General features: G+C 64.3%; 1 protein-coding gene across 10 annotated transcripts; it reads left to right on the top strand.

Annotated features, from left to right (window-relative positions):
- Positions 1-3,121: 3,121 nt before the first annotated feature.
- On the top strand, positions 3,122-24,575 carry PDGFA (platelet derived growth factor subunit A). 10 transcript variants are annotated; one of them, XM_042240555.2, is made up of 8 exons: positions 3,122-4,832; positions 5,522-5,726; positions 8,691-8,787; positions 13,380-13,484; positions 14,751-14,938; positions 20,332-20,458; positions 20,962-21,030; positions 22,748-24,575. In XM_042240555.2, the coding sequence occupies exons 2-7, from the start codon at positions 5,655-5,657 to the stop codon at positions 21,015-21,017; spliced, it is 645 nt and encodes a 214-aa protein (XP_042096489.1). In that variant the 5' UTR covers positions 3,122-4,832; positions 5,522-5,654; the 3' UTR covers positions 21,018-21,030; positions 22,748-24,575. The 10 variants fall into 10 exon arrangements, 8 of the variants coding, with proteins under 8 accessions (XP_042096489.1, XP_060262107.1, XP_060262110.1 ...); XR_006057996.2 differs by lacking the exon at positions 3,122-4,832 and having other exon boundaries at positions 5,411-5,726; positions 22,748-23,716; positions 23,871-24,575; XR_006057997.2 differs by lacking the exon at positions 3,122-4,832 and having other exon boundaries at positions 5,411-5,726; positions 22,748-23,448; positions 23,563-24,575.
- The last annotated feature ends 347 nt before the right edge of the window (positions 24,576-24,922 follow it).

A 24,922-nucleotide genomic window follows, 5' to 3' on the forward strand; every position in this document is an offset into this window, starting at 1 on the left:
TTGACGGAGGAGTCAGTCCAGGACTGGGTGCTGCGGTGACCTCCAGCTCTCTCCGTGTTCTCTTCACGGCGGTGATGTTTCCGAGGGGTCAGGAGCAGGTGTCTGCTGGAGTCTCTCTGAACCTGGGTGTGTCCTCCCCTCCTCAAGACAATGCTTTTGGTGAGAACACTGCAGTGGAGGGCGGGGGCCTGCCCCAAGACATACATGGTGAAGTTTGTTCCGAAACGTTTGCTTACCAACTTAATTTCTTATTCATTGAAATGTACTTCGTGGCAAGAAGTGAGGATTTAATCGGGTAGTTTCTCTAACCTGCCCCAGTGGCACTGCGTGCAGGACTTTCAGCGTCTCTTGTTTCCTCCTCTGGAGTCGCTTCAGCTTTTCCGGGCTCTGCGTGTCCCGGCCCGTCTGTCCCGCGCTCCATGCTGTTCTGACGATCCCGGCGCCCTGCCGTCTGACCTTCCTCTTCATGCTCAGAGCCTGTGCGCCTCTTCGTTCTGGGAGCATGGGTGCTCACCCCGCAACTCTGCCTCTTTGGGGCACTCTGATGTCCTCCCCCCGCCCTGCCCGTGAGCCAAGGTCGCCTCCCTGCCGACCCCGCGGGCGCTGGTCGGGCTTGCGCCTCTGCTCCGGGAGGTGCCGGCCTCCCCGCGGGAAACCTTTCCATCCAGTGAGTCCGTCTCTCTGGAGGGACATGCTCTCACCATCTCTCCTCTAGGAGGCCTGGGAAGCCAGCAATGCCTCTCCCCAACCAACCTGTGAGCCCCAGACTCCGGCCTCCCCCTGGGGGCTGAGTCCCATCAAATCTGGAGGCTGTCTACACTCCTCACCCCATCCACAGCCCGGACAGAGGGATGGGGCCGCCAGCAGCCCCTGGGGAAGAGGAGTGCGTTGGCTCTGGGTTCAAGCCAGGTGACCACCAGACTTGAACCTTGGAGCTCACGTCTAAGAGGCAGGAACTCGGCCATGAATCCTGAAGACAACGGTGGGGTGAGGTCTGCCACCGGGGCCTGGCCAGTTGGCAGGCGGCTGTGGGGGACTGGTTTCTCTTTCTGCCCCCGCATGTGTTGGTTCTGCCCCCTAGAACAAGCCCACGACCCTGACACGGTCGCGAGGTCTGTGGGACCTGCCCACCGCCCACCAGTCCCAGCTCATGCCCTCCTGCTGGTCCTCGACACGCCTCGCCGGTTCCTGCTTCCAGGCCTTGGCACAGGCTGCTGTAGGCTGTGTGACCTTTGCCTAGAAGCTTCCATCCTGATCTCGGCACTGGCTCCTTCAGAAGCAGGCCTTCCTGACCACCCCAGCTCCCTGACCTGGAAGCGCGGGCGCTGGCCACTTGCTTGCTGCTCCCTGGAGAGACTGCCGGCGCCGCGAGGGCATCGTGTCAGCGCTGCAGCCCTGTGCCCAGCACGGAAGTACCTGCTGTGTGAGTGAGGGTTTCCGAAAGCAGCCCCACAGGGCTGGCTATTACCAGAGGCAGGAGGGGAGGCGCCAAGATGCTGAAGGGTTTGCTCAGGGTCATACGGCAGACGAGGCAAGCACGCGTGGTGGGCAGAGCAGGCTGCGGGGTGTTCTGGTCTCCAGGTGCTTCGGGCTTCCCAGGGCAGGACTTCCGCCCCGCCCCTGCCCTACTCATACTCACCGGCTTGGCTCCACCGAGGAGACAGGAACTCCGGATGCCCAGACCAGCCTTGTCCAGTAGAAACCTCACTAAAGCCACCACATTAAACACAGGACCGACAAATGGGTGAGATCAGTCGCAATAACAGTTTATTGACTTCATGTATCAAAAGTGCTATCCTTTCAGCAGGTAACAAATGTGACACTTACTAGTGAACATTTTTACACTCTTTATCTCTATACCAGGTCTCGGAGGCCGTGTGCATTTTACACAAACAGCACATACCAGCCACGTTTCAAATGCCCAGTGGCCTCCCGTGGCAGGGGGCTCCCATCCTAGACAGACCAGGTCTGGCCTCAATTCCTGAAACCCCCAAGTGCCCCTTCCCAGAGGTCTTCATTGACAAAATATTCACAGAATGATTGTAGGCCCATACGCTATGTAAAACCTCATTGCGGTTTGTGTGTTTAAAAGGAAAATATTTAATAGGGAGTTAAAACCAACACTGAGCATGGGGAGGCCGGACTGGAAAGGCCTGATCCTGAACCGGGGCCTGGGGCGGCTGAGATGATGACTTAATTAACACCCGCCTGGCACTTTTGATCTTCAAGGAGAGCTGCCCACTCAGCTGAGGCTGCTCCTGGATTAATTGCCCTGAACCAAGAAATCCTTGCCCAGAGATAAAGGGAAATACGGTGTTTCGTCATGACAAATTGTTCTGAGATCTGCTTTGGCAGTGGGCAGAGACCTGGGCCTGGACGCCCAGCTGGCCACCCAGGCGGAGGCAGCTGTGCCCGAGCCTGGGGTGCCAGGGCCTGCAGGCACGTGTGTGCGGCGATTGCCTCCCTGGGCAGGAGGCTGGGTGGTGGGAGACAGCCGTGCACAGCAAGGTTGCCGGCCCCTACTCCTCAGATGTGAGAACAGATTCAAGGCAGGGCAGGGGCAAAGTGCTCCAGCAAAGCCAAGGTCACGGGGCAGAAGGCAGCTAGCACCTCTCGGGACGGGGGAATTGAGGCCCTCACTGCCAGGGGGCCGCGCCATCCTTCGTGTCCCTCTGAAACCTGCAGGGCCAGCTGGCCTGAGAGAGCGCCCACCCCCAGCACTGGGAGAGCTGGCCCAGGAGTGGCTGTCTGGGGCTGCGCTCTGGGGCTGTGGGCAGTGCCCAACTCCCTGGCATCTGTAAGAGGGGTGGTGGGGCGGCTCTCCACCCGTAGGGGCCACTCAGAAACCCTCAGAAACCGAGGCGTCCAGTGGACGTTAGTCATGACTCCCACTGCAAAAAAAAAAAAAAAAAAACAGATAAAAGGATGATAGCAGCAATGGAGTGCCAGCTGGTGCCAGGCCCCAGGCCAGCGCTGCACGAGCGGTGAGGTGGGCTGTAGGGTGAAGGGTCCTGGGCTGGCCTCAGGTCCTTAACAAAGGCGTCCCGCTCTCCAGGAGCGGCCGGGCCCTTCCCGCCCCTCCGCGGGTGGCGGGAGGGAGGGGGGGTCATGGGCGGTGCCCAGAAGAACCAGCGAGGGGCAGACGCGCAGCCACCCGGATGCACCGGGAGTCCCTCTCTGCACCTATTTGTAGCACCTGACTCACCTTAATTATGGGTCCGCGACACGTCGGGGCGCGCCGCCGGGGACGCTGCAGATGGCCCGGAAGCACCAGCTCCGGGGGCGACCGGACATCCCGGCCTGCCAGGTGCGCCTTCACCTCCCACCAGCACTTACCCTCTCTGGAGCTCCCCCCCAGGGCCCCCTTCTTCCGCCTCGGAGCCGTTGGCTGCCAAGGGGCGCCCACAGCCTGCCAGGGCCGCGTGTCCTGGGCCTGGGCTCCCAGCTGTGTGTGTGGGGGGGCGGGGGGGTTAGGGTGGGAGCATCGGGAACCGGGAACTGGTCGGGGTCGAGCCGGACTCTCGGCCTGGGCGGGGATGCCCCGCGGAGCCCCGCCCTTGCGCTCTGCGAGGCCGCCCACGCCTCCTCCGACTCGAGTGTATATTTAGCCTCTTTATCAAGTGTTTGCAGTGAACCGTGTGAACCGCCTAATAGCGGCTGGAAGTGAAACTCGATTCCTGGGCAGAAAGGAGCACGTGACCGCACCTGAGCAGCCAGGATCGCAGGACAGGCGGGCTGGGCAGGTGCCGGAGCGCCCACGTGCCTGGCTTCGGGACCCAGGGTCCCCTCTCCCGCCGCCGAGCCTCCATCTGAAACCGCCTCCCTACTCAGCCCCTTCCCGAGAGATGAGGATGCCAGGCTCTGAAAGGGGAAGGGGCCTCGGAGAGAGGCGCCAGGGTCGGGGAGTCCCCGCACGCGTGGATTCCCGTCCTGGTTGTTGATTCTTGCTCAAGTCGATTCAAGGTCTAGGAAACAGCGGCTAGCGATCTACTTTTGCCGGCTTTTTCGGAGGGGGGAGGGTGGGGGAGGGCTGTCCTTGGTGGCAGGGCAGACCTTGATGGACCAGTGTGAGTCTGCCCTGAGTCTCCCCCAAAAGCGGCTGTCACCGGCTGCACAAGTTTGTGCCACCCTGGGCAGCCGCTGTTGTCGTGGTCGCTATGACAACGAGCCGAGGTTTTATTTTTAATAGCCGCCAGAGATTAGAAGGATGCCTCCGTTGGCGCGCCCCCTCCCCCCCCCCCAATCTCGCCTGCTCTCTAACTTTGGCCTGGGCTCCCGTAGAAGATGCCCCCATTCCATGTTCCCAGATCTTTTCTCTTCTGCCCCAAACCCACATTTCTGTCCCAAACTCAAACTGGGAGCCCCTGAATTTCCAGGCTGGGATGGGGCACCGAGCGAATCACTTGCTCAAAGCTGGTGGGACCGCCCCCGCCCCCAGGACCTAGGGAACCTCTGTACAGAGGTTGGAGCCAGAAGGGCCCCCACCCCAGCCCCTGCAATACAAGGTGACCTTTCCTCATCCGCACACCCGCCATCAAACCAAGTCCTTCAGCCCTGAAGACGTGTGGGTCCTCAGGTCCCCTCTGCCTGTGAGGAACTGGACGCTCAAGCCGGTGTGATGCGGTCAGCTCTCAGGAAATCTCTGGGCTCCGCCAGGGGAACAGCCTGAGTCCAAGCAGTGTGCTCTTCGCCTTCTGGAAACCATTCAGCGGACTCCCTCCAGTGCAGTGGGAGGTCTACTTAGGTGGACAAGGACAGTACCAAGGCTTCCCGAGCTCTGCCTCACCCTCCTTTCTAAGCCCCGAGTGCGTGCTTTGGGGGGGAGGCTGCAGGTGAGGCTAGCAGCGGAGAGGGGCAGGTGCGCTGGGGGACTGAGTGCTGGGAGACCCTGCCCGCTGGGAATCCCAGGGGGGGCCCACCCCTCCTCCCCGGAATCTGGGGGAAGCTGAGGGACCCCCCCCCCGCCCCCCACCGAGGGCCCACTGGACTCGGCCTTTGAAATGCTGGAGCCCAAGAAGCCAAGGATGAAAGAGGGCCTGGAGCGTTGTGTCTTTACTGCCTTTGGCTGGAGGGCAGCCTGGGCGGGGGCAGGGGCCCAACCCGGAGGATGGGGGTGTGGGGTGGAGGGCTCGGGCCAGCGAGGTTCTCTTTCCGCAGCCCACCCAGCCACTCGCAGTCCCTAGCCTTTAATGGCCTCCCGTCTAGCTGCGGGGTCACTTGGCTCGTTACCCCTCTAGCCCTGATACCGGGGGCTTCTCCGCCCTTCTAGAGACCCGTCGCCAGGGTGCGGTCCCACCTGCTTAGGCAGGCGGGAGGGACCCAGCTCGGCGCACCGCCCTTCGGTGGCGGGGGCGCCGTCCAGCCCCGCTCAGGCCTCGGCCTTCCTCGCGTCGCTCCCCCGCATCGCTCTGTGCGGCGCCGCGGCCGGAGGTGGCGCTCTGTGCGCCCAGCGGATCCCGGCGCGGGAGGCTGAGACTCCCGGGCTCCTCTCGAGCGGCTCTTTTCTTTTCCTCCCTTCCAGCCCTCGAGTTTCTGGCTCAGACCGCCGCCAGGCCTTCCACGAGGGCGCGGGGACTTGGGGGTGCGGGAGCCCAGGGCGGGGACGAGGCCCGCGGCAGCCCCCTCCTCCGACCGGGGCGCCTTCCTCTCCCGGAATGTGGGTGGAGGTTCCTCGTTCAGACGCCCCAGGCATCGGATTCCGGGCGGGGGCGCGTGGCAGCCGCCAGGTGAGTGTCCCAGACGCGCCCCTAAACCCGCCCCACCTCTCACCAGAGCCTCACTCCCCCTCCTTTTATGGCGGGGGAGCCGGGGGCCCGGGATCCAAACCGTGCAGAGGCCGGAGCACCAGGGCGGGGGGCGGGAGGCGGGGGCCGGCTCGCTTTTGCCCTTTTTGGCGTAGCAGCTCTGGGCGCTGCCCTCTGCCGCCGCTGGGGCCCGAGAGAGGCGAGCCGGCGACGGCGGCGCTTCTGCGGCCGCCTCCTCCCCTCCCCGTCCGGTGCTGCAGGGCTGCAGCTGGCACTGGGGGGTGGGCAAGCTCGAGGGAGGGGCGCCCGGGGAGCCACGGGCAGCGCGCGGAGCCCCGGCGGCTGTGCTCGGGGCCGGGCCCGGGGCCTTGATGGGTTTTACTGCCTGCGCGAGCGCGTGTGTGTGCTCACTGCGGCCGCGGCGGGGCCCTGCCCGGCCCGTTCGGCCCCCGCGCGCTTCCGAGGTGCGGGTCCGGGGCCCGGAATCCGGGGGAGGCGAGGGGGAGGGGGCGGGGGAGGGGCGCGCCGCGGCGCTATAACCCCCTCCCCGCCGCCGGCCGGCTCCACACGCGCGCCCCGCGGAGCCCGCACAACTCCGGCGAGCCGGGCCTGCCCGCGCCGCCTCCTCCTCCTCCTTCTCTGTCGGCGGCGGCGGCGGCGGCGCCGGCTCGGCCCCGGCTCGGCCCTCAGGCCCGCGCGGCGAGGCCCCGGGCGGGCGGCGGCTGCCAGGCGGAGCGGCCGCGGGCGCTGCCCGGCTCGGGCCGGCGGAGGGCGGAGGGCGGAGCGCTGCGCCGGAGCCGAGGGCGCGCCGCGGAGGGGCGCACGCAGGCCGCCGGGCCGCGCCGTGCTGGGCCGCGCCGTGCCCGGCCGGGCGGCGGCGGCGGCGGCGAGAGGAGGCCGGAGGCGAGCGCGGGGCCGCTGGTGGGCGCGCAGGGCCGCCCGCAGCCCGCAGGGAGAGCGCGAGCCCGCGCCGGGCCTGGCCGGGCGTCCAGACAGGTGATGGGTGGTGCGGCGGCAGCGGCTCCAGCCTCGCTCCGGGGTCCCTTTCGGGGCTGACGCCCGCAAATATGCAGAATTACCGGCCTGGTCGCTCCTAGAGCCAGCGCCGGGGAGCGAGCGCGGCGGCGGCCAGCACCGGGAACGCACCAAGGAAGAGGCCCAGCCCCCGCCCTCCGCCCCTTCCGTCCCCACCCCCTACCCGGCGGCCCAGGAGGCTCCCGGCGCGGCGGGCGCGGCGAGCGCGCACTCCCTGCTCCTCCTCCTCTCTGGCGCTGCCTGCCTCTCTCCGCACTCGCTGCTCGCGCCGGGCGCGCTCCGTCGGCTCCCTGCTCTCCGCGCCACCCTCCTTCGGGCCGCGTTCCCTGAGGGATGGTACTGAATTTCGCCGCCACAGGAGCCCGGCTGGAGCGCCCGCCCCGCGGCCTCGCCTCCCCGCCGAGCCACCGGTGCCTCGGGACGCGATGAGGACCTGGGCTTGTCTGCTGCTCCTCGGCTGCGGGTACCTCGCCAATGCCCTGGCCGAGGTGGGTGCCACCCCCGCGCCCTGTCCTTTCTCCGACTCCCCCTGCGCACGCCCCCTGAGGTCGCCCGAGAGCCCGGGCTCCGGGGCTCTGCAGGGCGCGTTTTGATTTCTGCTAGGGTGGTCGGTTTTAAAATTTTCCCAACTGGGTTCTATTTTCTGCCATGCCTAAGTGTGTCTGGTGAGTTTCCAGCGTGTTGCGTCGCTCCGCCGCGGAGGGACGGAGTGGCGGCTGGGTGGACGAGTGGGGAGAAACTTCGGGGGCCGCGGGCTCCTCTCCGAGGAGGGAGACCTAGGGCGCGGCGGACAATGCAGCATTGGGGTGCGGGAGCGCGGAAGGGGGTGTGTGTGTGTGTGTGTGTGTTTGTGTGTATGTGTGTGAGCCCGCGGAGCCGGGGAAGAGGGAAGAGCCCCCGACAAACTGGTAGGGGTGGTCGCAGCGGGAGCCCCCGGAAGGCAGGGTGAGCAGCGCGGAGCCGCAGACCCCGGGTCCCGGTCCCCACGCCCGGAGCGGCGGCTGGGCCGGCGCAGTCCCGCCCGCCCGGGGCCTGCTTACAGGTGGCTGAGCGAGGCGAGCCGGGGCCGGGCCGGGAGCCCTCGCCCTCCCACCGCCCGCGTCCCCACCCCCACCCCCACCCCCAATCCCAATCTCGAATTCCGAATCCTCGTGAGCTGTGCTGTGATAAATGACTTTCTACACGCCCGTCGTCGGGACTTAGTGCTTGAGACCCCCCACGACCCCCTACTCCCTTTAAAAATCTGGAAAGAGTAGGGGAGGCCGAGAGGTTGGGGGTGGTCTGGGTTGGGACCCGGCGCTGCCAGACATAGATATTTAACCCTCACGTTCCCTGGCAGCCCCTCCCAGTCGCGGCTGGATTTGGGGCGTCTTCGTCGGCGCTAGGGCCGCAGCTGGGCCGGAGCCCGGGGTGGGGCGAGTGTGAGTGTGCGCGCGCGTGTTTGCAGACCCTCTCCCCCGCAGGTTCGGTCGGGATTCCGGGTGTGAAATTTAAACCTCGGGGTAGATTAAAGTGTTAGGGCCGCCGTGACTTTCGTCGCCGGTCCGTGACGCATTTCAACTTGATCTTTCTCGATGTTGATTTCACTATTAGACCAGCAACTCCCCTGGCCCCTCGCTGCCCCTAGACCTCCTGTAATGGACACCCCCGGGCAGAGGGGCCCGGTGGGTTGTTTGTTTGTTTGTTTGTTTTTAAATTTAAAGGCGGAGAGCGGTTTCTTTTTGTAAAGGGCAGACAGGGATGGGGACGGAGAATTGGATTGGGGGTCTCATCCAGCCCCACCCTGGGCCTTAGGCTCCAGGGCCCAGGCTGGGGGTCCAGCGGCCTTCCTGCAAGGCGCCCGCGCGGGCCGTGTGGGGGACCAGGCGCTCTGGACAGCCACGGGCGCTGACCGTGTTGCTATGCTTGCAGGAAGCCGAGATCCCCCGCGAGGTCATTGAGAGGCTGGCGCACAGTCAGATCCACAGCATCCGGGACCTCCAGCGACTCCTGGAGATAGACTCCGTAGGTAAATCGCGCCCCTTCCCTCGGCGCGCGGGGAGGGCGCGGGCGGGTGGGCAGGCTGTATGTGCGCCCCGTGCCGCCTCCCGCGTCCGGGCCGGGCCGGGCGCCGCGCAGGAGCGCACCGAAAGGTCAGAATCCAATCCCGGGCCATAAAAGCCGAGGCGGATGAGTCAGGAGTTTCTCTTCCAATCACCACTTTCTCTCCCGGCGGCGGCCGGGGCTGCTCACTCGCCCAGGGATTGTTTTTTTGCTTTAAGGAAAATGCCGAATGTGTCTCAGAAAGTTAAGCCGCATAGAGGGCGCCGGCGTCCCGGCCAGGTGTGCGGTCCGGGGCCTGCCCTCCGGCCGGGAGGAGCCAGCCCAGGCCTTGGGCGCTGAGCCCTGACCTGGGCGCAAGCTGTTGCGCGGTGCCGCCCCCCACCGCCCCACCGAGGGCCCCTTTGTCATCCGTGCGCATTTTCTCCGCTCCTGCTGCCGGGCTGGGCCTTTGTGGTTGTGAGTCCTGTGTTTTTCTGTTTTCATGAGCCAATAAAAAAGGCGCGCCTCGGACAGTCTGCTGTTTGGGGACTATTTTGGGGCTCCCCCCTCAGGCTCTGGAGCTGAGCCGCTTTAGGAAAGTGTCAGGCAGACTTCTGAAGCTCTTGAGTGTCCGCTGCAGAGTTGGACTGGCCCCAGGTGGGCAGAGGTGCTGACAACCCATATTGGCCTGGGTGGGAGCCGGGGGTGCGGGGTGGCTGTGCTTGCCTGTGGACCAGAGGAAGTCTTCCAGAAGACCAGGGTTCTGGCCCGCATTTCTGTGGCAGGGATTCCACTGTGAGTTAGCTAGGGCAATACTCATGTAAGAAAACTTCCTGTTGGCTGGACAAAAAGGAGCCCCAGGTGAGCTTGTCAAATGGAGCGACCAAAGTTAGCAGGGGTTGGTTGGGAGAATTTTAAGTGGAATGAAGATTTTTCTCTCACTGCAAACTACTCTAAAAAGCGGGGCGGTGGAGGAATTAAGTAAAATCACATGGTCTAGTCATTTGGAAATTTGTACCTAATTATGGTGGTGGAAAGGCCTGAACTATTTTCATTTCATGCCAAAACCATTTTCTAGCAAGGGCATGGTTTCTGTAGTTTCTTGACCCAGGAAATCCTTTGGCTGATCCTTATCAGGAAGAGGGTAGAATTTCACTTGGAGATCAGAGTGGGGCGGGGGGGTGGGGTGGGGGGTTTGATCTGGCTCCTTGATGTGTAACGCTGGGGAGAAGGCTTTGGCTTTGGTTAGGCGAGGAGAACATTTGCCTGCGTGCTGCTGCTCCCTGATGGACTTGGGAAACGGGGAGACTGGCTCCCAAGAGGTTTTTCCCTGGGGAAGGCTGGGCCTCCCGCAGGACCTGCTTTGGGCTGCGCTGGGGAAATGGGCCATTCACTTTCTGCTGGGACCTTTCTTATTCTGTTTTCTGCAGCCCCGCCTCCCGCCTCCCCCACCCCCACCCCCCCACCCCCCACCCATTAATGCTTTTAGCGTTGCAGCTCCGGGGTCATGCTGATAGCATTCCTGACCTGGGGACTTCTGGGTCCACGGCCTCCTTGGAGGGTCCAAGCAGAAGCAGCAAGGGTGCACCAGCCGGTTCTCCGGGCTGGTTTCAAATTGCCCCCTTATGAAAGCCTGGGAGCCTGGCCCCCTCCTGCCCCAGGGAGTGGGCAGAGTGGTTGCCGCCCTCCCTCCCCCACCTGTTGGGGCAGCTGGGGTCTGAGAGGGAGCGCCTAATGCCTGGTGAGCTTTGGGCTGAGAACACGGGAGGGGCCCCAGGACCTCCTTTGTTCAGCAGCCTTGTCCCTCCCGGACCCTTTGTGACGCACACCCCAGGGCGGGCTCCTTCATCAGAGCTCTGGGTGGTCCCCCTCTCACAGCTCTGACCTGAGCTGGTTGCTTCTGTAGCTTGTTTTGCAGGAGTGCGCTGGGGGTGTGGGTGTCCTTTCCCCAGCTTCTGTTTCTGCCCCAAGTGAAGAGTAGCAATGGACCCCGCTGCTAGGAAAGGTTGTGAACTGCTGTGAGGTTACTTCTCCAGGCCCAGGACTCCCCAGCAGGGTCAGCCAGAGGTGGGATCAGTGAGGAGGCGGGTGGGTGCAGAGAGGACCGGTTGGCCTAGGTGCCCGTCCCTCCTCCTACAGCTCGGAGTGGAGCTCTCCGCGACTGACGCCTGGGAGCGGGAACAGACGCTCGGGTTCGCAGCGGCTCCTCCCTGGGGCGGGGCCTCGTGACTGGCAGGTGGGCGGGGCCTCCAGGGGCGGGCGTTCCCGTCTCCCAGGTGAGGCTGCGCCCAGGCCCGCAGGCGCTGGATTCCTTGCCCGCGCCTGAGAGACCGGACAGTTGGTTTTTCACGTGTGACCTTTGAGTGCAGGGGTCAGCATGTGGTCTTTTAATGACCAGTAGCATGGAGTTTGCGGCCTGTGTGTCGGGTGTGCGGAGAGCAGACCATTCAGCCGCGCGGGAGCTTTGTTCTCTGAAGCCTGGCCGGGTGCCCGTGGCCATTGAGTAAGGATAGTAAATGTCATCCCATTAGGCCGTTAATGCTCCTCCAGGACTGACGGCTGGAAGACGGCTTCCTGTCTTTCGGACATCTGTGCAGAAGAGGCAGAAGGGAAAACCAGTTGATGAACCGCCCTGAGAGCCATTTTTGGCTGTGATTCACGTGTGGCCTTCTCTTGGGGGGGGGGGGGGGGGTGGTCCCTGCCAGTCGCATCTCCACCCACATAAATCAGAGGGCTATCTCCCCATCAGCGAGGTCCAGGCTGGGTTTCTGGACCACCCGTCTCCATAGGGTAGTGGATGAGCTTGTCTGACTGGGAGCTCTTTCTACTCTTGTTGGGGAGTGAGTCCTGAGTTCAGGTTTCAGAACAGTTGATGGACCAGGAGGCTTTGTCTTTGCTTCTTCAGAGGCAAGAGGCCTGGGTGTGGTGCAGGCAGGCAGGGGCCTCCTGCTGGCCATCGGCCTTGCTTGTTCTTCTGAGCCTTGGCCTCAGTTTCCTCTGAGCTGGAAAGCTGGCAGCCCCTCCTGTGTGCACGGCACCATGATATCGCGGAAGGCCGCTGTTGCCTGGCTGGAGTGCTGGGTGGAGTGCGGCCTGGGTTGCTGCCGTCCGGTTGTCTCCTAGAAGCTCAGGACGGACCGGCTGCTCCCGGGCTTGGCGACGGCGAGATGGCCACCACCAGGACGTGACTCATCATGTCGCTTTTTTCCTGAAAAAATGCTTCTTGTAACATTTGGTGGATGGGATTCTTACTGCATGAGCAGTTCTGTTCTGATCTTATTTTGGGTCTCAGAAAAAATTAGCGGCAGTGGAACATTGAGTCATTGTGAGGGGAGAGCTGGGCTCTCCTGGACGGCAGCGTGCACGGCCGTGCGTCTTGTGTCCCCGCTGTGTTTTCTGTGTTTGCGCTTCGCTTCTAGTGTGTGCAGGTTCCGACTGCGGGCATGTGGACAGTCTCCAAGGCCTCTGTGCACTGCGCATCGGGGAGAGGGGTCCTCTGGTCTGGGCTCGTGGCCGGGATACCACTGGAGCTTCTTGGGGAGGGGAGGTGGCGAGAATGGGCTCCTTGGGCAGCTGTGGGCTTTGAGGCGTGCTTTCTCAGAGCCCGATGCCTCTGGTTGCCTCTGGTTAACTGTGGGGGAAGCAGTGATGGAGGGGAGAGGCAGGGAGATGCCCCACCGGGTCTGAGGGCCGGGGTGGGGCAGCCGCGTGTGGCCCACTCCACCCTGGTGCAGGTGCTGTCCTTGGGCAGGGTGAGGCCAGACAGCAGGTGTGTGTGTCCCTTCCGAGCCCTGTCTGGGGGCCCTGGGGGCAGAGCGGGTGGTGGTCTGTGTACTGAGGGGGCTGTAGCCAGCCTGGGGCGCTAGGCCCAGTGGTGACCTTGGCTCTGGGGCCGCTCAAAGCACTTTCCTTCCTGAGAGCCGTGTCCCCCACCGGGCACTGGACTCCTGATGCGCTGCGCCCGGCTCTGATGGCCTCTCCGTCATGGCGGGCTGATGTTCAGGGACGAGTGGGGTCTGACCGAGGCCCAGTCTGGCCTTGCTCCTGATGCCCCTGCAAGGCCAGGATGCTCAGCCAGGATTGGGTCAGTGAGGGCAGCAGAGGAGGCGGCAGAAGCAGAGGTGGTGGAAAAGTTGCGGCTGCAGCCTGTGCGGGTCCGCGGTCCAGTCTGCCGTCCAGCCCTCTGTCCAAGGTGCGCTGTCCAGCAAGCAGCAGCAGGCCTGTCGGCTCGGCCTTGCGGGTGGGGCGGGCTGGCTTCAGGCACCTCCCCTGGGTCAGCCCTAACCCGGCTTCCCTGAGGAGGTGCCCCGGGCGGGCTGGCTGCAGGCGCTTCCCGGGTGTTCTGCAGCTTTGAGTAGGGTGCAGGGCAGGCGCCCGTGTCAGGAGCCCCATGCTGGCCGCGTGGGGCGGCTGAGACATCTTCGGCAGCTGGGAGTCTCATCCTGCACACGTCTGGAGGCCCCCCCTTGTGGGTGCAGAGGGGCCCCCTCTGTAACGAGGAGGGCAGTGGGGTGTGCTGCTGTGCAGGCCCCAGGGGCCCAGGTGTGGGCGGATGATCGGCATCTCTTTTTCCTGTAGGAGCTGAGGAGCCTTTGGAAACCAGTCTGAGAGCCCACGGGGGCCACGGCGCTAGGCATGGCCCGGAGAGGCGGCTGGTGCCCATCCGGAGGAAGAGGAGCATCGGTGAGTCCCTGTGCCGGGGGGCTGTGGAGGGGCTCTGGGGATGCGGGCTCCGTCCCTTCTCTGCTGTGCAGGCCCCGCGTCCCCCTCCCCGCCCTGGCCCGCCCACTCCCCGCTGCAGGCCTGGCCTGGGCCAAGAGTTTCCAGAAGCGGGGAGCCGCCGTAAATTCCTGAAGTGCCCGGTCTTGTTGGGGCCTGTGCTGGAGGCAGCCTCGCTGGAGGATGGGTCGTGTTTAACTTGCAGTTCATAACATCGAGCGCGGAGTGCTCCCCGCTGCCCTGCGAGGTGCTGGGTGCAGCCATTGCTGGGCCTGGGGGCCTTTTCCAGGGTCCCCCCCCCCCCGCAGGCCCGGCCTCTGGGCCCCACTCTGAGCATCCAGGGTCTGCCTGGCCCCTTCAGGGGTGAATGGCTGATGGAGGTCTCCTGGGGCCTTGGGCTCATCCTTGAGAGGAGGCCTTGCCCCAGGGGTGCCGTTGGGGGGTTTGAACACCCGGTCCCGTGCCCCCTGGGGGTCCTGACAGCTGCCCGTCCTCCTTGTGACCTTGGGTATATGACTCCCTCTGTCTGAGCTGTCTTTCCAAGAATATGGATTTTATAGCTTCTGCCTTTGGGCGTGGTATGTGGGTAGACGATTCCTGGTTGAGGCCAGCGGGCCCTCCCAGGTGACGTGTGCTGGCTCGAGTCTTCGGGGCTGATGGGGGCCTCTCCTGCTCCAAACCGGCGGCCTGCCCTTGAGTGGAACTGGGGCTGGACTGAAGGCCTGTGGCCCTGCCTAGCTGGACCCCCCAGACCCTTCCTACTGGTGGGCACTGGGTTGGGCGCTGTGAGCGGGGCCCCTTCCCGCACTGGGGTAGCTGGGTCACCAGTACCCTGCCCTCTTGATTTGGGGGCCACTGGAAATGTGCTTGTGGGAGGCGGGGCCCTTGGGAGGTGAGGCAGGTGAGAGATGGCTCCCCGCCCCCGGCCCTGAGTGAAGATGGTGTCTCAGCTCCAAGCTGGCCTCGGGCTGTGTGAGCCCCTTTTCAGCCCCCATGCTCCAAGGGGGCTCTCTGCAGCCCCCTCCCCTCTGGGGCCTCCCCTCCCAGCTCTCCAGTTACCGCTCATCTTTGGGCCAGCCAGTGGCACCGTGCTGGGGGCCGGGGTCTTTCTGCCTCTGCTGGACCAGGGGCTGTGTGACACGTCCCGTGGGCTTAAGCTGTGGGCCGTGGGTCGCTCCTGCCTGGACCCCTGGGTGCTGCTGCACGTTCACCCGCCTCTCACCTCTGCAGAGGAGGCCATCCCGGCGGTCTGCAAGACCAGGACTGTCATTTACGAGATACCTCGGAGCCAGGTGGACCCCACGTCCGCTAACTTCCTGATCTGGCCGCCGTGCGTGGAGGTGAAGCGCTGCACCGGCTGCTGTAACACCAGCAGCGTCAAGTGCCAGCCGTCACGCGTCCACCACCGGAACGTCAAGGTGAGCCCGCGCGCCCCTGGCCCGCGGCGGCCAGCCGTGGCTGGTGAGCCGGAGGATGCGTCCATTTCTCTGACAGGCACACTGAGGCCCGGGGGCGGGGCTGGGGCTTGGGTCCTGGTAGGTGGTTTAGGGGTGGCGTCTAGTCCCCTCTCCAAGGGCCTCTCGTGGATCTTAGGACAAGTGGTGGTTTGCTTGCCGACGGGTTTCGCGTGGTGTCCAGCCATTTAGCTGAGGGCTGCCTGGTGTCCCCTCCAGGCTCTGGAAGGGTCTCTTGGGCACTTTAGCAGGGGCTGTGGTGTGTGGCAAGGGGGCTGGGCGTCCCCTGAGAGCCTCTTCCCACCGAGACCGGAAGGGAGCCCTGGGCTGGGGCTGGGTGGGGAGGCTGACTCCCACCACAGCTCAGAACTTGGCTCAGAACTCAGGCTGCAGGGCCAGGCACATGCCCGTCATGCTAGACCTCTGGCCCCTGTGAAACCTGGGAGGGTGCCCCTCTCCACTGGATGTGCTGTTGATGGGGCACCAGCCTTGGGGTGGCCTTTTGGGGGCCAGGTCACCCCCTGTTTCAGGAAGGTGTGCTCTGCGTGGCGAGCCCCAGGCCCAGCGCTTGGGTCAGACGTCTCTGCCTCCTGTATTGGGCTCCTGGGAGCCAGTGCGCGGCAGTGCTCACTGCGAGGCCTTCTGCCAGGCAGGAGGCTGGCTGGCCTGACCGCTAAGGGCATCGTGGGGTCTTGCAGCGGATCAGGTTCCAAGGACACATATGGGGCTGGTCCTCTGAATCTGGGGGACATTTTGCTCCCTCAGGTCCCTGGGCAGCTAAGCTAGGGGCTGGCTTCTGGCCCCATGTCTGCAAACCTTTCTTAGCCTGGGCTCGCTCCCCTCTGGCTGCACCTGCCTCTTTGGGGGAGTGGGTCTGGGGCGTGGGGACTGCCTGCCCCCATGCAAGGTCTGGCTGCAGGTGGGTCGTGGTCCCTGTGGCCCCGGGGCGTGGACTTGGCACCGCCCCGTGGAGCAGCTCCCTCCCCACTCAGCTGGGCCTCCAGGTTTCCTGGAACGCGGACTTCTGCTCCGGGGGCGCAGTAGAGCTCCTCTCCACTGGGAATTATTTCCGCTCGCCTGCCAGTCTGAGTCCAGGCTTCTGGCCCCAGAGTGCGGTGTGGAGTTGAGGGCCCTGCAGCCGGCGCGCGAGAAGCACTTTAGACTCTAACTGGGCCTTGACGTGACCTCGGGGACTTGGTCCTCTGCGTGCTTTGGGGATTGAGTAAGCAGATTCCACGGCTGGCTGCCTGTGGTCTCAGGTGGACACTCCCCTGGGGCCAAGGTGCCCTGGAGTGCCTGCCTGCAGCACTGGCTCCTGCCTTAGGCCTCAGACTCCGGGTGGGGGGCATCCGCCCCGGGCACCCCGTGGGCCCCGCTGCACCCTCCTCGGTCAGGAGGAAGCAGGCCTGATGCCCGCCGCGGGCTCAGCGGGGGCCCTGGCCCTCAGCCCAGCCTCCTGGGCTTCCGCTGGGTCTGGGGACCCCTCCTTGTGGTGTGTTGAGAGGTCTTAGGAGCCCCAGGAATCCACAGAACTGAGGCCTTTGTCTCTTGGGCCTGGGGGTGGGGTGCCCTAGATTAAATGGTCCTGCTTACGGACGTTGGAGCCTGTCTGTCGGGCCAGCAGCAGGGGCCTGGAGGTACGGGGGGGTGGAAACGGAGCGGGCTCTCTGCCTGTGCCTCCACCCTTTGGGGTCCCCCATGGCCCCCACTCTTGCCCCCTGGTGTGAGGGCCAGGTCATGTCTGGTCCTGGGCTGGGAAGTGACTCCCTGCCTCCCCTGGTCCATCCTAAGGGTGGGCGGTGGTCCACAGCTCCTCAGGGGTCTCGGTGGGTGAGGGCGGGTGCTCCATCTGCCGGGTCACAGGCCTGCCCAGCGGGCGGGAGAGCCTGGTTCCGTCTGCCCAGAGCGGGGTGGGGGGAGGGTCAGCCCGCCGCGGGGGGCCTAGCCACCCAGCTCCGCATGCATCCGGTACCCCGCGCGCCTTCGCCCACCCCCTCTCCCGGGGAGGGCCCCTCCCGCCCTCCCATCAGGAGGTCGGCAAGGAGACATCCGGCGCCAGACCCTGGGGTCCTGGCGGGAGGAGATGGAGGTCAGTGGGAACAGGAGGCCCATTGTGGCGTGCCCGCCCCCCGGCCTGGCCAGGGGCCACCCCTGTTCCATTTGGGGTTGAGGCCGAGCGGAGAGCGGCCCTCGAGGCCCAGACTGAACGCAGGGTTGGTGCTGGGGGTCATGGGGCGACGCACAGCCCGAGGCCCCTCATTGGGAAGAGAGGGCGGGGAGGCTGGAATAGTCTCCCAGGTGACTGAACCAGGTGGGCACCCTCAGCTGCAGGGGGCTCTGGGCCCGGGGTCAGGACGTGCCCCGGTTGGTGGCCTGCCCACCAGGGCCCTGAGGCCTCCGGGCCTGCCCTGGGGGTGGCTTGTGGACCCCGGAGCCCCTCCAGACCCGCCGTATCGCCACGTGGGCAGGAGTCCTGGCTGCCTCCCCTGCGCAGCAAGGTCAGCGCCTGGCGTCTGCCCCCTGGTGCGGGCTGACGCGCGGACCCCGCCCCTAGACCCGAGCCTCCGTGGCCGGGACAGGTGGAGCTGGCGTGGGTGGCGGTGGGCCAGGCAGGAGAGGCTCCCCGCCAGGTGGGCCTCCGGCCTCTCAGGTGTGGGGCGTTTGGGGCGGCCCTGCTTTCGCGGCCGCCGTTGGCTCAGCGCTGCAGCCGTGTTGGGCAGTTAGCTGCAGTCTGACGTCGCTAGACCTCCGGCCTCTGGGAGGTGGGCCCGGTGTGTCTACCTGGGGCAGTCCAGGGTGGGCCTCTGCACCCCTCGTGGACGGGGGCCTGTGCTTTGGGTGGGGCTCCCCAGGGGGCCGCATCGGCCATTGCCGTTCCGGGAGCCAGGTCGGGCCGAGAGGGTGAGGTACTGGCTCTGGCAGCGTGTCTGGGTGCTGGGCTCCTGAGTCCCTGCCCCGTGTGGCGAGGCGCCCGCTGCTTGCCCGACTTGAGCCCTAGTCGGTCAGGGAGGCCAGACCCCATCGGCCACAGGCCCCGAAGCTGGGGTTCTCTTCTCCGGCCGCTGTGGCCTCTAAACCGAGCCTGGAGAAGGCCTCCTGCCGCCCGCCTGGGAGCCAGGTCGGTCTGTCCGTCGTGACTCCAGGAGCTGGACTCAGTTCTGAGTGGACTTTGGGCTGCAGGGCCCTGGCGACCCCGCCCAGCGGACTCAGGACGTGGCCTGGCTGAGGGGCGTGCTCAGGGGCTCTGCTGGTCGCAAGTCCGGGACCCCTGCCGGTGAACCAGGCCCTGTCTGTGCGGCCTCAGTTTCTCCGTCTGTGAAACGGGCCATGGTTGTGCCCTCTCGAGGCTGCTGTGAGAGCTGTGGGCCTGGCCCGTGGGGTTCAGGAGACGCTGTTCATTCCGGATGACCCGTGTCGGGGGGCCCTCCTGGGAGTGTCCTGCTTCATGGGGGCTGGTGGGCGCAGGAACCCAAGGCCTGGCTCAGAAGGTTGACGGCGTCGTGGGGGTGTGCTCGGGTGGGCCTGGCCTGGGGCCCTGCAGGCGGGGCAGCTCTGGCGGGGAGTCCGAGTGTCTGGTTTTTCAGGAGCAGCCGAGACAAACGGTGGGGAGAGCACGGCGTGTGGGCTCCGAGAGGCTGTAGCGTAGGTCTGGAGGTGGGGCGCCGAGGACGGCAGCATCTTCACCGTGGCCTTGGCTAGAGTGGAGGACGCTTTTGAGAATTTAATATTCACAGTGCGTTCTTGGGGGAAAAATGTAGCCATTTCCTGGCCAGATGGAGGTGGTGGACCAGCCCAGAATGCTTGCATACCCAGAAGCAGGTGCAGCCATGAATCCCTGTTTGTTTTTCTGTGATAAGAAAAACAAGATTTTTCTCTAAAGGCTCGAGTGGCCGCTGTTGCGCACCCTTCACTGAGGGGCCCGTTGGGGCAGCGCTGCTGAGCCTAGCGCTAGTCCCCGGGCAGTCTGTCTGATGGCTGGTGAGGCCCCCCGCCTCGGGTCCTGGGTCCTCGTCCTGCCCTGCAGAGGATACCAGGGGAGGCACCCACTGGCCAGAGGCATGCCATACGGAGGGCCAAGCCCTCGGGTAGCCTGTGTCCCCCAGCAGAGGCAGGGTGGCGGGAAGCATGTGGGCACTCAGAGCGGGGTCCGGGGTGGGGTGAGGCGCTGGCCTGTGTGCAGGCCTCTCTGCATGGGGTCCTTGGATAGGCTCTGCGCAGAGGTGCCAACTTCAGTGGCCTCTGGACAGTGACCTGAGTTCCAGGTGCTTCTATTGTGAGCGTGCGTGTGACCTGTGTTCCCACTTTACAGGTGGGAAGGTGGAGGCTGGCTGCCCACATGGCCCGCATGCCCAGCTCTCGGACTCTCCCCGGGGAAGGGGGCAGGGACAGCCGAGCCCCAGGCCGCCCTGGGTGGAGGCGTCCTGCAGCAGCTCCCACCCGAGGCCTCCTGTCTCCCTGGTCTTGAGATCTCGACTTGGGAAACCCCTGGGCCTGGCCGCAAACCTGGCCCAGCTCCTGATCCGTCTGAGCCACAGCCTCGTCACGCGGCTAGTGGGCCTCTGGGTCTCTTCTGCTTGGTTAATTCATGCGGCTGGGTGGCCGTTCCAGGTCTGGACTGGCCTCCAGGCGGCTCGCCTATGGGGTGGGCAGCCTGGCCACCACAGTGCAGGCCAACCCCCTGCCCGGAGTCCCCTGGCTTCTGGCCTCGAAGCTCCTTGTAAAGGATGGTCCCAGGCTGGAGGCTTCTGGTTGCCGCCTGGGGTCCTGTTTGCCCCGGTCAGCTGTGGCCCATGAGCCGGGCTTCCCCGGGGCCTCTGAGTGCTGGAGGTGGGTCTTGGCCAAGCCCTGCTCCCCCCACACCCATGTCCCCGGGCGAAGAGCAAGGGATGGAGAGTGTCCCTGGGGGCCGTTCTGGGAGCCCTGGTGAAGCTGCAGGGCTGGGCCTGGCCGAATGCCAGGCGGCTACGGGGTCCTTGTCCGGAGCCCCAGGTGGGCCCACACCTCCTGCCCCTCCTCGCGGCTCGGGTCTGGGCCGGAGGGCGGATGGTCCCGGGCTGCTGACGGTCAGGCGCACCTTTGCCGACCTCTGTGGCTGTTCCATGTGTCCCTGAAGCGTGGAAGCAAACCCCTTCCCTCACCCAGAGCCTCCCCCTCGCGGGCATCCTCAGGGGCCTCTTCTGGCGGGCACGAGCCTCTGGGCTCAAGTTAAAATGGGGCCAAACCCCAGACGCTGCCCCGGATCTCACCGCTTCCTCACCGGGGCTCCCGCTTTTCCCACGGAGGGGGTCAGGGGCCGGGGGCGTCCCCGCCCCCAGGCCCGTGTGCCGCTCGTCCACGGCGCGCCGCTGTCTCGGCAGGTGGCCAAGGTGGAGTACTTCAGGAAGAAGGCGAAGTTGAAAGAGGTGCAGGTGCGGCTGGAGGAGCACCTGGAGTGTGCGTGCACCAGCGCCAGCCCGAGCCCCGAGCGCCGCGAGGAGGAGGCGGGTGAGTCCCGGCAGGGCCGCGGCCAGCGGCCTCGGGGGGCGGCAGGGGCGGGGGCTGCAGCTGAGGCCTGTTGGCCGTCGACTGCGGGGCCTGTGCGGCCCGGGACCTGCCGGCGGTGGGGGGGGGGCGGTGTGCTGCCCCCTGAGGGGATCGCGGGGGCAGGGCCACGTGCCTGGAGGGAGGGGTCAGGTCGCTGCGGGGTCCCGTCTCCCGCCCTGGCCCAAGCAGTGAGCTGGAGATTTGCGGCCTGTCCCTGGCGGGTGGCAGGTGCTGGCCACAGCGTTGGCGCTCGGGGTCCTGGCCTTCTTGGCCAGACTCTGCCCGGAGCAGCCCGGCGTTGTGGCCGCCGCGCTGGGCCGGCTCACGGGACCAGGAAGTGTCTCCCTGCCAGCGCCATCGAGCTGTTTTCACAGAAAGACAAACACCCCAGGTATTTATTGCTTCAGTGTCCACCCCACACCCTCCCTTGGGCCCACTCACCCTTCCTGCCCTTCTGTCAACAGGAAGGCGTAGGGAGTCAGGTAAAAAACGGAAAAGAAAAAGGTTAAAACCCACCTAACATGGCCAACCAGGTAGGAGCCACCTGCCCGCCGCGCCGCCATCCTGGGGTGGGAGGCGTAGCGCCCGATCGCTCCGCGAATCACCCGCAGGCGAGGACGTGCCCTGATTGGCCTTGATCCGTCCGCGAGCTTCCGCTGTCTGTCCGGCCGGGCTGCGGGTCTCCACCCTCCTGTCCTCTGGCCCCTCTCCTGCCGCTCGGGACGCCTGGCCCCCAGCCCCCTCCTGCTCAGGGGCCCCCGCTCTGGCTTTGGTCCTCGTTGATCGGGAGGCGGAGATCATAGGAGCGGGGTGATCTGGGCTCCCTGAGCAGCAGTGGAGTAGCTCCCACGTTGAATTGCTGGGATCACACGGACAGCTTACCCACTCCTTTGACAGATGGAAAAACTGAGGCTCGCCGGGGTCACAGATGAGACTGGTTGGAGGCTGGATAGCTCCTGCCTGAAATGCTTTGTGAACACGTAGGGCTGTTGGTGGCTGTATTGGAAGTTGTGTTTGGCTGCGAACAAGACACTAGAAATAAGGGCGAGGTGAGGTAGAGACCAGAGCAGGTTTGGCAGTCTCAGAGGACCATCAGACACCCACCTCAGGGCTGGCGAGGCCGTTCTCAGCCTCGTGGTCTGAGGTGGCTGCCACAGCTCCAGAAGTCGTGCCACACTCCAGGCTGGAAGAAGGATGATAGTGGGGAGAACAGTGGAGGGCCCAGTGACTTCTGCTTTATCTCACTGGCCACCCTCCACTCTACGGGGGGCCTGGGAAAAGTGGTCTTTTCGAAGGGCTTCCCAGGGCAGGTGGGTGTGGGCAACTGCAGCCGTCATGAAGGGAGGCAGTGTGGAGTCTCCCGGGCCTTGCTGTTGGACTGTCTGCCTCTGGAGAGCCTGGTCCTTGCTCCTGGGCGTGTGGGAGCCCATGGCATCCAAGACAGATAGCTGTGGGAGGAACTCTTAGCGACAGGCGCCTGGGAACCCAGGCCCAGCTGAGAGATGTAGCTGCAGAACCTGACCAGGCCAGGAGCGTCTGAGGCCTGTGGGCCAGGTCTGCTCGGGAGGCTCCTCTGGGAGGAAAGGCCCATGTACACGGACCCTGAAGCAGCCCCCAGCTGCTCAGCCTTGGCTGTGGGTCCTGAGGGTGTGCAGGGGCTGGCCTGTGCCTGCCTGTGCTTCCGGTCTGCAGCCTCTGGGCTAAGCCTCCATGGGCCGGCTGGTGACAGAGGCCCCGCCTGCCTGCTGGCATTCGGGCTCTGGGCACGTGGCACAAATGCTGGGATGAGCAACAGGCAGGCAGTGGAGGGCAGGGAAGAGCTGCTGCACTCTCAGGTCCCTGTACCCTGCCTGGTCACAGAGACCCCTGTGTCTCACTGGTGACATCCAGAGGCAGGATTGCCTCCTGGCCCAGAGTGGCTGCCAGAGCACCAGAAGTCACACCAAGCTGTAAGCCAGAAGAAAGAGAAAGGTGAGGAGAAAAGCAGAAGAACCCTTCTGGGCCTCAGTTTTCCCCATCTGTACAATGGGAGAATGGGGCTTGCTCTGAAGCTGTGTTCTATGAGATCCCAAGAGCCGAGTGCCAGTTCTGGTCAGGATGTTACAGAAAGGGTAATGGGGCGTGTTTGATTTGAAAGATTTAACAAAGGCTTTAAATCCCGCAAGCTACCACACAGCGTGCGTGCGTGCGTGCCACGGTGGCGCTCGTGAGCTCGTGGCCTCTCAGTGTCCGTCTCTCTCCTGCCTGCAGATGTGAGGTGAAGGTCAGCCAGCAGCCCTCTCCCGGGACACGGATGTACTTGGCGTGTTACATTCCTGAACCTACTATGTACGGTGCTCACTGCCAGCGTGGTCTTTGTTCTCCCCGTGAAAACTGTCTCCCTGCACGCTGCGGAGAACAAAGAGACAGTATACGTGGCTCATGTGACATCAAAGCAAGTATTGTAGCGCTCGGTGAGACAATAAGACGCTTCCTTGTCAAAAAAAAAAAAAAGAGAGCAACCAAAACCACGAAACTCGACAAACAAAACGCACACAAGCATCTGAGCAGTTGCCGGACGGAGGGGCGCCCCGACGGGCGGAGGGGCCGGCGTCGTGGCGGCCCGGCCTCTGTCCAGGTGGCCACAGGTGCTTCTGCCGAGGGTGCAGAGCCTGCTTTCTGGAGGCTGCGCTCGGAGGCCGCGGGCTCTGCAGGCGCACGCGGGAGCCAAGACTGTCTGGGAAACCGCATCTCCTTGCCGTAGTGTCTGAGTCTTATCCAGAAACCTCCCTGAGAGCCTTAAGTGGATTTTTTTTTTACATCATAAAGTGATTATTAAGCTTTCCTTTTTACTCTTGGCCTAGCTTTTTTTTTTTTTTTAATTATCTCTTTGGAAGACATTTACACCGATAACACCAGGCTGCAGTTAACAGTCAGGACCGTGGGACGGTACCTTTCCTGGCAAGATGCAAGTGAGTGAGATGTATTACAATAAACATGGTATACCCACCTGTGCATCATTTCCTGAATGTTTCTGGCTTTACGTGTTCCTTCCTTGCCCGGTCTCACCCGCCTTTTAATTTAAGCCATTTCGACAGAACTGCGTGAAGCAATCACATGCCGTTCCCCAGCCTCCTGCCTGCCGCGGACGGGCCTGAGGACCCGGCTTTCCTGAGCGGCGGCCCGGGGTTGCTCCCTGCTGCTGCCAGTGTTTGGACAGAAACTAAACTCTTATTTTTGGTAAGATGTTATGCTTTACGTGTATTCCACAGAGATTCTGTGTGCTGTTGTTTTTGTTTTTTTTTGTAAAGGTGAAGTTTGTATTTTTGTCTAATATTACCAAGTTTTATATACCTGAGAGCCTGCCATGCTTTTTTTTGTTTTGAACCAAAAGAGAAAAAACAAACCCACCAAAATGCATTCACGGTGAAAAGCATTTGTGGCTGCGGCCCGTCAGCGTCACGTGGCCTATGGCCTGGGTGCTGGAGCTCCAGGTGGTGCCCGGGAGGGCTCGGTGTCCTGGGCCTGCCTCCGGGATTCTGGAACCTAGAGGACCAGGCGCCCTAACCTCACAGAGGCGCAGCGGCGCGCCCCACCAGACGCCAAGCGGACGAGGAAGATTTGCTCCCTCGGAGTGCATGGACCCGTGTCTGCTGTGCCTGCGAACTGGGTCAGCCCTGTGTTGCCCGTGGCCTGCCGCCCCTGTCCTCCTCATCTCGGAGCTCGAGTGACCGTTGGGACCCTTCTGTTGCCCTGGGGCTGTCTCTGGTGACAGGAAGCGTCCCGGGACTCACCTGTCCGTGGGCAGTCTTCCACGTTAAGGAGCATCTTCACGCGCGGCTGTAGGACGCCTTTGAGCGAGCGTGTGGGGCCGTGGTCGTGGGCTGTGGCCCCACCCCATGGGGACCGCCCCCGTGCAGTCCCAGGACGGGTGTCCCGAGGGGTGCGCGATCCTGTGCTATGGACACGTGTCTGATGTGATATGTACAAACGTGATCTGTGTATTTGCGTCTGGTGAGATGCCCAGAGCCCTGCTCACTTACTCTTCCTTTGGGCAAATGCGTCTGATGGTCTGTCCATTAAAGCAACCGCGCAGAAAGGCTTGGTGTGCTCTTGGGGGAGAGGAACGCCCGGGAAGGGGAGGGGCCCCAAGCGGCTGCGGGGAGGATGTTGGTGGGGAGGGTCTTGGCCCGCTCTCCGTTCCCAGGTAAAGGCAGAAGACCCTGAACGCTGGCCCCTCCCAGTGCCCGTCCAGCCCCAGGGCTCCCGGGAGCCCGCGCCATCGACCCCCGAAGGGTCCAGGTGGCGCGCTCAGCTGGCTCAGCTCCCTTGTCCCCCATCTGTTGTAAATTTCCCTGGAAGCTCTAGACAGAAATGGGGAGAACAGGCCCCCCTAAGGAAGATGTGCCCATACAGTGGGGTGCTGGGCCTCCAAAACGGTGCCTG

The sequence above is a fragment of the Ovis aries genome, chromosome 24 (assembly GCF_016772045.2).
Source record: "Ovis aries strain OAR_USU_Benz2616 breed Rambouillet chromosome 24, ARS-UI_Ramb_v3.0, whole genome shotgun sequence".
In the NCBI taxonomy this organism is placed as follows: Eukaryota; Metazoa; Chordata; class Mammalia; order Artiodactyla; family Bovidae; genus Ovis; species Ovis aries.

Coding starts and splice junctions, on each gene's coding strand:
- PDGFA (XM_042240555.2), top strand. CDS start 5,655: ATGTGGGTGGAGGTTCCTCGTTCAGACGCCCCAGGCATCGGATTCCGG. Junction 5,727..8,690: donor GGGCGCGTGGCAGCCGCCAG/GTGAGTGTCCCA, acceptor CTATGCTTGCAG/GAAGCCGAGATCCCCCGCGA. Junction 13,485..14,750: donor CCGGAGGAAGAGGAGCATCG/GTGAGTCCCTGT, acceptor TCACCTCTGCAG/AGGAGGCCATCCCGGCGGTC.